The sequence below is a fragment of the Microtus oregoni genome, unplaced genomic scaffold, assembly GCF_018167655.1.
Source record: "Microtus oregoni isolate MIOR12 unplaced genomic scaffold, Mior012 000029F_ref0000214, whole genome shotgun sequence".
Lineage (NCBI taxonomy): Eukaryota > Metazoa > Chordata > Mammalia > Rodentia > Cricetidae > Microtus > Microtus oregoni.
This window is the reverse complement of record NW_024543088.1, coordinates 12,283,675-12,297,717: the sequence shown is the minus strand read 5'-3', so window position 1 is coordinate 12,297,717 and position 14,043 is coordinate 12,283,675. Positions and strand designations below refer to the sequence as shown.

Genomic DNA, 14,043 nt, shown 5'->3' with positions numbered 1-14,043 from the left:
CTTCTATCTTATCTATTACCTATCATCTATTATCTATCTATCTATCTATCTATCTATCTATCTATCTATCTATCATATCTATCTATCCTATCTATCTATCTATCTATCTATCTATCTATCATCTATCTACCTACTATCTGTTTGAGCAGGAGCTCAAATCCAGGGTCTCACAAAAGCCAGCTAGACACTATACTACTAAGTTACAGTCCCAGCTGTGGAGCCACCTAAGTATTGGCATACACTTTTCAGAATAGGAACAAGTCAACAAAAAAGAAGTAATCTGTCTGGCAGTGGTGGCACACACCTTTAATTCCAACACTCCGGAGACAGAAGCAGGGAGATCTCTAATTTCAAGGTCAGCATGGTCTACAGAGAAAGTTTCGGGACAATCAAGGCTACACAGAGAAACCCTCTCTTGAAACACCAAAATAAATAAATAAGCAAATAAAATAATCTTATTATATGTGCATGTTTTTGATGGGGGCGGGGGTAGACTGCCCTAAAGTGCTTGAAAACCAAATGGAGAACACTCGTAGAACTTAGGGCTTTCAAGAGGCTTCTCCTAGAGAAGGTTCTTCATAGCAAGAAGAGAAAAAAGGTGTGTGTGTGTGTGTGTGTGTGTGTGTGAGAGAGAGAGAGAGAGAGAGAGAGAGAGAGAGAGAGAGAGATCAATCCATTGCAAACATTTAAGCACCCAGGAAGGGAGGAGAATGGGTATGCCTGAGGCTAAGAACTGGCAGAAGTATTAACCGATAAAAATTTAAATAGCTATAAAACACCATGTTCCCAACAGTGCTCTTGCTCCTTTGATCCTACAGGCAAGTAGAAAAACAATAGAGGACAATAGAGGGGCTGAAGAGACTCCTATCAGTTCAGAGCACTGGCGGCTCTTCCAGAGGACCAGGGTCAGAGTCCCAGCACCCACAAGGCGATTCCTGTCTTTCTGAACGCCAGTTCCAGGGGATTCAATACCCTCTTTGGGCTTCCACAGGCACCAGGTACACAAGTGATGTGCACACATATTTGCAGGCAAAACACTCATATAAAAATAAAAATACTCTGGGAGCTCACCAAGGCCAGCAGGACTGTGACTGAAAAAGCATGGGATAAATCCGGACTCTCTGAATATGGCGGACAATGAGGGCTGCTGAGAAGCCAAGGACAATGGCACTGGATTTTGATCCTACTTCATGTTCTGGCTTTGTGGGAGCCTAGCCAGTTTGGATGTTCACCTTCCTAGACCAGGATGGAGGGGGGAGGACCTTGGACTTTCCACCGGGCAGGGAACCCTGACTGCTCTTCAGACTGGAGAGGGAGGGGGAGAGGAGTGGGAGGAGGGGGAGGGAAATGGGAGGGGGAGGGAAATGGGAGGCTGGGAGGAGGCGGAAATTTTTTTTTCAATAAAAAAAAATAAAAAATAAAAATATTCTAAAATAAACAAACAAAACAATGTAATCAATGTTTCAGTGTTGGGGAAGGGGTGGATGGCCCTTACGGATCTCCTGGTTTTGAACCAACAAATCACATTCTCAAGTTTCAATCCTCCCTGCCCCCGTTTATAAAATGTAGATAATATTTAGCCCATAGGGTTATTAGAAAGAACAACAACAACAACAGCAAAACAATCATCTGGGCCCTTTTGCCAAAAAGAGTCTCAGATGACAGTATTCCTGCGTCATTATTAAATTCCAGTTTCCAAAGTGTCCCCGTTTTGGCTGAATAATGATGTGACTGTCCTATATATAAGTCATTGAGCAGAGTATTCAACACAGAATGGCAGAGTCTATTATTCTGGGACTGGGACTGCCCAGGCAGAGTCTGCCTTGATGTTACTGGGTCGTGCATTTAAATTTAAAACAAACAAATACCAATAACTACCGTAGAAACTGAGGGTTTGGGCACCAGATGTATAAGGTGAGGATATGACCTCTCCAGGGTGTGACTGAGGGGAACCTTTTTACTGTAGATATGAGGAAGAACTGCCACGGGCATCTGGAAGAGTCCAGAGCTGAGAGAGTGACCTGAACGTGGTGGGCAGACGGGACTTGGTCAAGAGAAGTGGGGGGTGGGGGTGGACAAGAAAGACAAAGAAAGTTGACAAAGGAGAGGGCCAGAGAGGGGGCCAAGGGAGCAGACAGCTGAAAAAGCAGGGGTCTAGGGGAAGGAGAAGCTGGGGGAGGGGAGCCGTGAGCTGGAGAAGTTTAGGGAGGGGCTGAGTTAGAAGAGCTGAGAGGAGCCAGGGTGCCAACATGAACTCTGTAACAGCACCTGTGATGCTGAGGAGCCTGGAGGCCAGCATGCACTTTGGCATGCTAGCAGGCCTCACAGATAGCCCCAAGTTTCCTTTGGACCTGCCAACTACCACCTCCAATTTGTCTCAACAACAAACCCAGCAACAGACTCCTTTCTGCCTGGAAAACATGGATGCCGGGGTGAGCTATTGTTTCTCATGAAGTGACCGGTGGTGGCCTCTGTGAGTATGCCATCATCATACAGCTATGAGCTACAGGGACAGGGATGCAGCAACCTCTCCCCCGCTAAATGAAGACAACAGTGCTTGGTCATTGGGGTGCAGCTCAGTGGTGGAGCACATGCTCAGCTTGAATGAAACCCTGAGTTCTAATCCCAGCGACAGCACACACAAATCACATACACACCACACATCATACACACACAGCACCAAACACACAGCACCATGCACACCACACACACCATACACACACACCACACACATACCACACACACCCCACACATACCATACACACCATATACATACATATAACGCCACACACACACATCACACATACCCCATACACACATCCACACACACCACATACATACACACCATATATACACCACACACATACAACACCACACACACACACACACACCCCATACACATACTCACAAACCACACACACCACACACATACACATACACACACCACTCACATCCCAAAATCTGTCTATATTTGAACTGTACATATTGATAGGTTTGGGTAACTTAATTTTCCACATCTTTAAACCAATTTTATTAAAGGTCTTTCCCATAGTGCCCTTGAGGTTCACCAGCCATATACCTAACCATCATCAGTAAGCAGAGCTTCACAACCAATTCATAGTTGCCTGGGATTTATTGGCCCAACAACCAGCATCATCAAGCCAGCATTTCTGGCTGAATATTCTCTCTCTCTCTCTCTCTCTCTCTCTCTCTCCCTCTCTCTCCATTCTCTCTTTCAGAATAGGTCTCACACAGATGAGGACAACCTTGAACTCTGCCTCTGCAGTGATGGGATTACAACCACGAGTCACCACACTTACCAAGTGACTTAGTTCACCACAACTTGTCAGAACCTGGACTCTGGTTCTGTTGGTGCACACGAGCTTCATTAGAACAACATTAGCCATTTTCTGGTGCACACCAATCCCTATGCAATGAGGTCATTCAGTTTTTCCAGAGCAGGTCATTGTGTGGGGAAGTCTAAGGGGTTTATGAACATAAAGACGCCGTCCTCAGTGGGTAGCGGGACTGGCCAGAGACCACAGGAAGGGTGTACGCTCTGGAAAGGGCACGGTGATTCTGAACGCGCTTCCCTGTCTCACTGGGCCAGTGTTCGCTGGGAGTCCTGGGGTGATGAGCAGCACAAGGAAGCCATTTAGACTTTCCAGACGGACGGTGAGGTCCACACACTCACTCTCTCTGTGTAAACTCTCCTACCCTGCGATGCAGCTTGAAGCTAACCATTTCAGACTTCTGGAGCTGTCCTAAAGGCTAAAGCAACTTCCTGCCACCGGGACACTCCCAGGCAGTCACCTCCACATGGCTGAAAGGCACACATTTAAGGAAAGCAGGAGCAGCTGACAGTTGTTGAGATAGAAAAAAAAGGGGTAAAGTTTAAAAGTCAATCCTAGCTGTCATCTCTGCATAGTGTTTCCTTGCCCAGGGGTGAAGTAGGTGTTGACTAGACTATTCATAAACTAACCCACTGAGGATGCCAAGGGAGGGAAATGATCTAAAAGCCACATTTTACGTAGGTTCAGAAGGCAGATAAGCATCAGAATACATTTGTATTATTTTAGCATTTAGCAAACATTTACAGTATGTTAGATGTCACCCCAGCACTCCGCCTCTGAACACCCCATGCCTATGAGGTACCCATTACTTTTGCTTCCTTTTTGCCGATGAGAAAACACAGTCAGTGGCTGATCCAAGGCCACACAAGCACAGGGCTTGGAAGACTGGCAGCAAGCCCCTCTGGCTCTGGGACTTGTGGTGGGAGCCTGCCAGAAGATGGGGTGGAGATGTGAACAGCCAGGGATGTGGGAACAAGTTACTGGACTGCAGGAGACAGGAAGACAAGGAGAGAGAAGTCAGATGATGGGCGCAGAGGCCTTAGGGGAGGCCAGGGAAGATACTGCCCAGGGGGAGATGGGGAGCAGAGTTTGATATTAGAAGACCAGTGGATAATCCCGGTGAGGCCGAGAAGCCCATGGGTGGCCAGGGTCACGGACACCCGGGGACACAGATGATCAGGTAGGGAAGGCCTGGATACATCAGGACACTTGTACAAGCAGGTTAAGGAAAAGCTACCAGTGAGGTCTGTATAAGGACAGCGGGACGGCAGGGCCACTCCAAGTCCCAGCCTCATTCAAACCAAAGGGCAGCTGGACAGGGTGGGTGTGGTGCGTTGTGCCCAGTAAGAAGAACGTGTCAAGGCCACCAGGTGGAAACTAATTCATCTCGCCAGGCAGCAACAAGTGAACAAGTGCGCTTCATTGAAATTCTGAATCCCTCTGATGAAACAAAGATATATATATATGATGACATTTCGTCCCACAACGCGCCCTTTCGCTACCAAACCTTAACCTGTGAGTGTTTATGATGTCATCGTTCCCTTTCCTACTGCCCAGTAAAGCAGTCAGCTGTAGCTACAGAATCGTTTCATTGCTTTTTAATTGCTGCACTTGTGTAAATAAGCACCACCATCTCATTAGGGGACTGGCTCTCCACTCAGGTATGTGGGCGGGCATCCTCGCCTTTCCAACCTGGGAAGCCGGGCGTGCGCAAGCACGCGGCTAGCTGCTTGCCCTGGATGCAGCCTTTCAGGTTACACTCACAGACGAAGCCCCGAGGCTTCTGTTTTCCACTTTGTCTTTTGTACAGGCAAATTCCTCTCTCTCTTTGCTCCTGGAAACATGTAAAACTTAGAGAGGAGAGCCATACCTGGCTGTGTGCAGCTAAGTGTTGCAACCAGCACTAACGTAGTTCCTGTTCCTCTCTTAAGACCGGAGTCTAAACCATCCAGACCCGCCCGACCCCCAAGAACTTCATCGTCCTGAAATAAAGGAATTAGGACACACAGACAGACAGAGCAGTGTTGTGTCCATTGCCTCCGCACACCCCGCAGCCTGGCATGCAGTGGGGAACTCAGCACATCTTGGCTGAATGCACTGGGAGGAACCGGAATGTGACACAGATACTCTCAAAGTTGAGATGAACCATCATTTCAAACCATTTCCTGGTGTGGGGATGTAAGGATAAACAAGGAGTTTAAGGAAATGAAGCAGTTATCTACTTTGTCTGGAGGCATCTGAAGATGGACAAGGGGCTGTAAAGAAATCCCATCAGCCATTGGCCCAGCATAATTTCCCCTCAAAAGGCTTGACAAAATCTGGTAGAAGGAAACAGGGTTTGGGATAACCAAACAGAGCTTAAAATCCACATATAGATATCAAACTTGTTAGGTATTTTTGTTTGTTTGTTTTTTGTTTTGTTTTTTTTTTCTATCGAGACAAACTCCTCTCTTTAGTGCCCAGGATGTCAAATTCTTTTCACCAATCAAAGGGTAGACAGACAAAGGAAGATTCCTCTCTGAGCATGGAGTATATAAAAAATGAACCCAAATTAAATGATTTATGGCTTCAACAAAGCAGCAGTATCGCTCCCAAACGTCCCCCCTCCTTGTAAAGAAACAGTCCAGACAAGCCCCGAGTGCACAGTGGGGCTCAGTGACCCGGGAAATATGGCTTCTGTGGATATCATCCCGAGATGCACCCCCAAATATCTCCAAGCAGGCACTCCACGCTTCTCCAAACAATCCAGCCCAATTCCCCTGCCTAGTTTGTTTACATAAAAACAATTTTTAGCTACAGGTCATGAGTGGTGGAGACATGTGCCACCCTTCCCGAGTCCAGGCGGGTTAATGAATATATACCTAAGAAAATACAGAAAATAATTTTTAGAAACAAATTTTTATTCTGAAACAGCCAAGCACCTGATAAGACTCAGCAGTCTCTTTTGTACAAAATAAGCCCAAATCTGATACTGGGGCACACTGGGCTTTGAAACTGCGCAGAAAAACACAAAGTACTCCTGAGCACCCGAAGGCCTCATCCTGATTTCAACCCAGACCCAGTAGGGCTTGGAGGTTGTCCTTTTGAAAGAGTGGATCGTTTTTGTTTTTTTTTTTTTTTAAGTATATAGGTCAGAAACGCCACTTCGGAACCCTGGCATTCTCATAGCCTAAGAAGCCATTTGGGTCAGAATGGCACTTGTTTACTTTCAGAGATGCATGCTTGGACCAGAGCAACTGAGATCTCTAGAAATGCAAACGGTAAATAGCATCCTGAACATCATCCACCGGGACTGGAGGAAGAGCAAATGGACCTGCAAATGAGGCTGAGCCTAGCAAAGATCAGTCTTAGGTTTTGGACTCGGAAGCAGTTGCCTCTCTTCAGACAATACCCCAATAAAACAATTCCAAAGTACTTGCCACCCTGCCACACCCCTCCGATTAAACTGCACTTCACAGATATCTAGATAAAGCCTGACCAAACCGAATAAACACCAGGCAGGCAGTGCAGCCTGGAATGCCCAGCCTGCCCTCCCCAGAGTCTGACCTGCCCTATCTCTAGAAATTTTAAGCAAACAAAATCTACTGTAATTCTATTGCAGCCTTCGAAGTTGAAGAAGGTTAGCTCAGACTCTGACGTTCTGACTTTAACAGCAGATGGAAGGAGAGAGAGAGAGGGAGAGAGAGAGAGAGAGAGAGAGAGAGAGAGAGAGAGAGAAAGAGAAACTTCCTCAGCTTACAAACATGTGTCCAGTTCGGATCTGAGTTCTCTAACCTCAGCAGCATCCAGAAAACAAAATAACAAAAAGCTTATGTTCTATTACTCACTGTTACTCCAGGATTTCAGTAAATATTTGATACTGATTTCAAAGAAGCCGGAATCCTGCTGGCTGGCCATGTCTGCCGCATACAAAGAGGACTGGAAGCTGCTGTTGGAGGAGCAGGTACCGGGCGTGGAGATGTGCCTGTCACAGGTTAGTGATGTAAGCGAGGGTCAGAAGCAAAGCGGCAGGCTCCTCATTTAAAGGACACCGGGAGTGGGATGCACAGCCTCTCCTCCTCTTCCTCCTCCTCCGGGGACCAGGGCTGGCTTCTTATTTGTTGGGTGCTGATCTCCCTTGCAAGCCTTCCGAGGCAGAGGCCTCAGCGGCTTCATTTCAGAGCTAACATGAGCAGCAATACCTGCTGCCTGCCTCCGGCCGCCCACATGCTCAGCCACAGCCAGGTACGGTAGCAAGGAGGCCCCACCTGCACGGAGATCTGCTATACCTACCGAGCGACGGCTTCTGGGCTTCCTGGCTGTCCAGCCGGCAGCCCCCTGATGAGGGATGGGCTGAAGCCCCGCCCCCAGCCCCTGCCTTTCTCAACCTGAGCTCCCACCCAGCCTCCACCTCGCAGCCCCAGGGACGGGGACAAGAAATTTGCCAGCTGCCTGGCGCGGGGCTCCTCAGTGCAGAAAGGTTGGCAGGCAGCGGCCCGGGTGTGCTCGGGCTGCGATTTCCCCTTGTGTCTGTCCCTGAAAATACTCAACTGCGGCACTCTGCGGTAAGACAGCTGCACCCTTGCATTTGGATGCAGTAGTGTTTGGGGAGGGGTGTGTGTGCGTGGGGGGGGGGGGAGTCCGTCAGCCTTGCTGCAACCGAGAAGCCAGACGTCTGCTGGCCTTTCCTTCCTCCTCTATGATGAGCAGACGGGCATCTGCATTTTGTGCAATGCAGGCTTTTCTGAGGGGTACCTGAGCCCCAACGCATGCGCCAGAAGGGAAAGTACACAAGTTTAATCGGCTTGTCTGTGGAACGCCCGGATTCCACCATGGACCGGGTTCTTCGTGTTGTCATTTCTAAGAGTCATACAGCCCAATACACTTTATTTCACAAGCATGAAGAAGCTAGGACTCAAAGGCAATAGGCTCCTGCCTTCTCCTTTATGAATTCTTGATATCATGTGCCCTGGTTCCAGTCGGCTTTGTTTCGCGTTATTATTACACTAGATGGGAGGATTAAATAAGAGTATTGTATTTTAATAATGACTGGCTATGCTCTATCAGGGTGACGTTTGACAAGTCATCTTGCAAACCACTGTGCCCTCCTCTCCCCAGTACATTTATGATTGAGAGGTTCCAATTATAAATTATGGATATGTAATAATGATTTAACCCCCACCACAAATGTGCAGACTCCACCCCCCCGCCCAACGCAACAAGGCTTCCTAGTTTACTAACTCATTTGGGAAATGAAAGATGATAATATAATTTCTATGTTTTAAGCAAAGAACTTTCCAAATCAAACTAAGTAACACTTCTAGGAATGATCTAGTTTATCAGCACATTTGCAAACTCTGTGGGAAGGTGGGCACTGAATCACTCAATCCTAGCTCAACTTGCTGGGAGGGCTTTGGCCTCCTGAAGTCAGTCCTCGGGCTGGGGTCTTTCTGATTCAGATGCATACTTTGGGGATGAGCTCATTTTCCTTTATCAGAGTCCCTGAGAACGTAGGGGTTCTATGTAAAATAGGATCAGAAGGTTTTCTATGAGTAACTGGGTTGGTACTTTTGCCATTGTAGGAGGCCGCTAATGAACTGGCCTCAGGGGTACTGAGTAAATGCTACCATGAATCTTGGGCCCCGTTCCCACCTGGCACCCACTCCCTTGCTTGGCCTTTGTTCTTCATCTATATGGTGAGCATAACCAATGCATCCACTTCCTGTGCTTTTTGGAGAGAGTAAATGGCCTTATGAGAAAAGTTCAACCCAGTAGCTTGCACCTAGTACCTCCTCCCATGTTTTACTTACTGAACTAATTTATTATTTTATTCATTGCGTTTACTATGCTGAACTCACTTTTTTTCTGAGGTAAAACCATTTCTGTGAACTAGAAGGTATATTATTTTTGAATACCAACAATAATTATTGGGGGACAGTAGGTTGGAGTTGTAATAAGCAAGCACACTCTTCTTTATTGCCACTCTAGATATTTGTTTGCTTGTTTGTTTTTGAGACAGGGTCTCTCTCTGTCTCCCTGGCTGTCCTGGAACTCACTCTGTAGACCTGGCTGGCCTCGAACTCACAGAGATCCACCTGCCTCTCCCTCCTGAGTGCTGAGATTATAGGCATGTGCGACCACATCCAGCCTTAAACATATACACTTTTAAAATCTTAGTTTGGGACTTGAGAGATGGCCAAGTTATTCTTCCGGAGGACCCAGGTACAGTCCCCAGTCCTCACATGGCAATTCACAACCATCTGTTACTTGGGTTTCTGGGGAGCAGTGCCCTCTTCTGATTTCCACGGGTACTGCATGCGTGGTGTGCAGATAAGCATGCAGGCAAAACACTGAGTGCGCATAAAGTAAGAATGAATAAATTCTTTAGAAAAATCCCAACTGATTTTTGAAAAAGCTTTCAGGGATTCTATGAACATACTACCTCGTCAAGAATTCCACTCATCTACATTTCAAAGGGAACCATGATAAAAAAAAACCTTAAAGCTATTTAGAAAAAGAAAAATAATAGCATTTAGTTTTCCCTGTGAAAAGTGAATTGGCTGTCTTGTATCAGGCTCCAATCATTTATCTTACTACCTTTAAAGAGGATATATATATCAGCCTGGAGGGAGGGCTCAGCGGTTAAGAGCTCTGACTGCTTGCTCTTCCAGAGGACCCAGGTTTCATTGCCAGCACCCACATGGCTGCTCACAACTCTGTAACTCTAGTTCCAGGGACCCGACACCTTCACACAGACAAATATGCAGGCAAAACACCAGCACACATAAAATAAAAATAAATACATTTTTAAAATAATAAGCTAATAAGCTAAATGAACAGAAGAGGCCTTTTGATCCAGTCAAAGGCTGGCAAATCAAAGGGAATGACACCTGCAACATGCTGGGACAGAACTGCATCCCTTTGTCACCTTTCTCTCAGGGGAATGGCTTATGAAAAAAAAAACTGTAGACGCCTAAACAAAGGCACTTTGAAGTAAAACAATAAAATCGGATCGAGTCCCTGGCTTGCTTCCTAACTTCAATTGTCATTTAAGATAACCTCCAGCCGGCTCGGCTTGCACACCCCTGAAAGTGAAGGCTCGCTCGGTGCTTAAAAGTCTCAGAGACTAGACAGTGAGCAGACACTGGTGGCTGAGAGAAAGATAAGAGGAAAAGTGGAGGGGGCCAGGAATGGTATCAAAGGCTGCTGTGGGTGGGAGAGTATGTGTGTGGGCGGGGGGGTGGAGCCCAGGAAGTAGCCTGAGACACAGGCTACATTGAAGAGACTATCTACGTTTACGGCACATAAATGCTGATCTAAAGTACACGTTTCAAAATCAGATTTAATCCTCACTTCAAACCTGCAGGACAGGGACTACGAGTAGCCCATTTTCCAGACGAGAAAATTGAGGCTTAAAGAAACATAAGGTGAAAGCCACACATCTGACACAATTTACACCTAGTTCACATTGTCATTGTTGTTACTAGCATCATCCCATCACTTTTAATTGTAAAGTGAGATGAGAATCAACTTCCTTAAAGAAAGTTCGGGAAGAGATGTCCAGAACTTCTGATAGCTGTTGGCCTCGCTGCTGCCCACGTCCCAGGCTTTTTCCTGGATGAGGAATTGCTCCCCAGGGCCGAGAGAATGATGCCGCTATTTTTCACAGTCATCTGATACACTGTACAGGTTGTGTCTCTGCAGGGACTCATGAACCCGAGTGGAGGTCGGATGCCTGCAGAGAAAATCCAGCCCGACTCAGCTCACCGTGTCGAGGGTAGAAAGGGCTCTGCCCGTTCTGCTGCAGGACGGTGTCAGCCGAGGACAAGACACAGGTGCAGGCAGGTGGGAGTGCTGGGTGGCACAGAAGGGACCAGTAGTCCGTTTTATGAGAAGGGAGTGATCAACGTGTCCCCAGGGTCCCCACTTACTGACTGACAGTGCAGGATGGGGGAGGTAGAGGGCACTTGGACTAAATCTCAGACTCGATGCCACTTGCCTTTCTTCCGCCATTGTCCCTGTTACAGCCGCCATCTGTTCTCTCTCCCCTCTGCAAAATCTGTGTCTCCCAGCACACAGTCCTCACGCAGCAAACACACTAGAGGCTAAGTGAGCACACTCCTCGTACCTAATGCAGGTTACCTGCTACCTCTAGAGGAAGATGTGTTAACAGAAGCATAGTCAGGGGCCAGCGAGACAGTTCTGCTGGTCAAGGTGACTGCCACCAAGACTGATGGCCTGAGTTTATCCCTGGGACCCACAAGGTGGAAGGAGAGACCCAAGTCTCACAAGTTGTTTGCTGATTTACACACACACACACACACACACACACACACAAATAAATAAATAAATGTAACAAAAGTATAGTGAGTTTATATTTTAATTCATATTTTATTTATGCGTTCCTAGCATTTTGAACAATGCTGTAGTCCCATTTCTTAAGGCTAAAATGTGTGGTCTTAAAAAAAAAAAGTAGACCAGGGGCTGAAGAGATGGTTCAGTGGTTAAGAGCACTGACTGCTCTTCCAGAGGACTTGAGTTCAATTCCCAGCAACCACATGGTAGCTCACAACCATCTGTAATGAGATCTGACACCTTCTTCTGGTGTGCAGGCATACATGGAGGCAGAATGTTATATGCATAATAAATAAATCTTAAAAAAAATAATGAAACATGACATTTAAAAAAAAAAGTAGACCAGTAGAACAAAGTGAGGCCATCTGGATGCTTGCCTTCCTTGGAAACCATTCCCAGTGGGTAGAATGTGTCACCTTTCCCTGTGGACAGGTGAGTACCACGTGCTGTCACCGTCACAGAGTCAGGCAGAGAAGCGATGCTTTGCAAGCAACAAATACACAAAAGCGGCTTTATCAAAAGTTGTTCAGCGGTGTCAAATCCCAAGGAGTCTGATGCATGCTGTAGTCCCATGACCATACATCATGTAATAACTGCTCTGAGGGGCCAGCACCACGGCTCAGTAAGAATGCTTGCCACTAAGCCTGGTAACCCGAGATCCAACCCAGAACCCACATGGTGGAAGGAAAGACTCAACTCCTGTAAGCTGATGCCTGACCTCCAAACATGTCCACATAGGTCAATAAGTAAATGTATTTTAAAAAAAGAAAAAAGAAAAAAAAAAGATCTGTTCTCATGAGGGCAGTGGTGGGGACACACACCTTTAATCCCAGCACTCAGGAGGCAGAAGCAGATCTCCACGTTCAAGGCCAGCGTGGCCTACAGAGTGAGTTCCATAATTCCAGGTAGGGATATACATAGAAACCCTATCTTGAAGAATAAACAAACAAACAACAATGACAACAACAAAATCTGTTTTGAGGAAAATTAAGCATCACCTAGATTGAGTTAAAATAGCATGAGCTGATCTCGGTGATGACAGGACCGATTTCCTTGCCCAGCCCCCCATCATTTTGCAGTGCTGGGGATCAAACTCAGGGCCTTGGACTTCTCGGGCACTGGTTCCACAACTGAGCCTTATGCCTACACTGTCATTTTTCTTTACGTGGGGGAAAGAAAAAGAAGCCTCACAAAGAGAAAGCCTGAGAATCAAGTGTTAGAATAACTGATAAACTTTGCTCTGACCCATTTTAAATGAAGTGTTGCTGATCTCTTCGAGTTAAGAGACTTTAACTAGGGGAGGCTTGAGCACAAACATCTCAGGACACTACAGGGTCTGTGTCAGGAGTGGGGACCCGCTCCTTAACACCCCCACTGTCAGACACAAAGCCACTCAGAACGCGCTCTGTGAGTGCTGGAAACACTACGAATAATTTTCCCCCAACGGATTGAAATACATTTAACTTTTCTGAATGCAAGGGAATTTCATTAAGGCAGAGTTTGCTGTTGAGTAGATTCCGACACAAACAAGGAAAATCATGTTTCCTAAAATGGTTTTCATTTTTAAAATAGCAGCAGAGCCCAGTTTTAAATCCCTCTTTACCCAGCTCCTCTGCAAAGGAGTTTTATAAGGAAACAGGCACCAGGACAAGTGAGCTCACATGGGGCACAGGGAAGTCTCTCTACGCATAAGGCAATAAAAGACCCTGAGAAATGACAGCAGGAAGTGAGGGAAACCGTGATCCATCTCACTTCCTGTGGGCACAGGGACCAGCCCTCCATATTCCCCGTGTTACCCAAGGTGACAAGTGATGATTATTGAGCACCTAACAGCCTCAGGCTACATTGTATCACAAAGACAAAGCTGAACCAGAGACAGCCTGCTGGGCACCTCTTGGACTGGCCTAGGAATAGCAAGAAAGTAAACAGGACCTCTGGTACTAGGTTGCCTCAGGCTTCCATCCTGAGAAAGGAGAACTGGGCCTCTCCGCAGACTCTGCTACAGATACTGAACTGTGACTTTAAAAATATCCAAAATGTATGCATTAGAAAGAGGGGGCGAGGCCCCATACGTCAAAGCGGAGTCTGCGCTGGGTACCCATCGGTGTGCTGTCGGCAAAGCCGCCGAGCGTTTCCTCACCTCGGTGATCTTGTCTGTCAACTACAGCGGCTCACATGGTCCTGCTGGTCGGTGAGCACAAGTGTCAGGTGCAGAACGTCCCTGGAAGCCTACAGTCAGAGGAGGAGAAGCTGGAGAAAGGGGTGCTGCCTGCAACAGAGGGAGGGACCCCTGCCCCCTGCCATCCCTGATTGCTACTAAAGTAACTGTGTATACCAACCTACACCTATGTATATG

At 46.9% G+C, this 14,043-nt stretch overlaps 1 protein-coding gene across 6 annotated transcripts in view; it reads right to left on the bottom strand.

Moving 5' to 3' along the window:
- Positions 1–14,043, bottom strand: part of Fry (FRY microtubule binding protein) — a 388,874-nt gene that overhangs the window by 236,371 nt on the left and 138,460 nt on the right. For 5 of the 6 annotated variants that reach the window (XM_041677844.1, XM_041677843.1, XM_041677846.1 and 2 more), the window contains exon 1: positions 7,181–7,645. The exons of the other annotated variant lie outside the window; for it this stretch is intronic. In XM_041677844.1, the coding sequence (XP_041533778.1) occupies positions 7,181–7,250 (70 nt within the window). In that variant the 5' untranslated portion in view covers positions 7,251–7,645. Of the gene's footprint in view, positions 1–7,180; positions 7,646–14,043 lie in introns of those variants that run through there. 6 annotated transcript variants of the gene reach the window in all.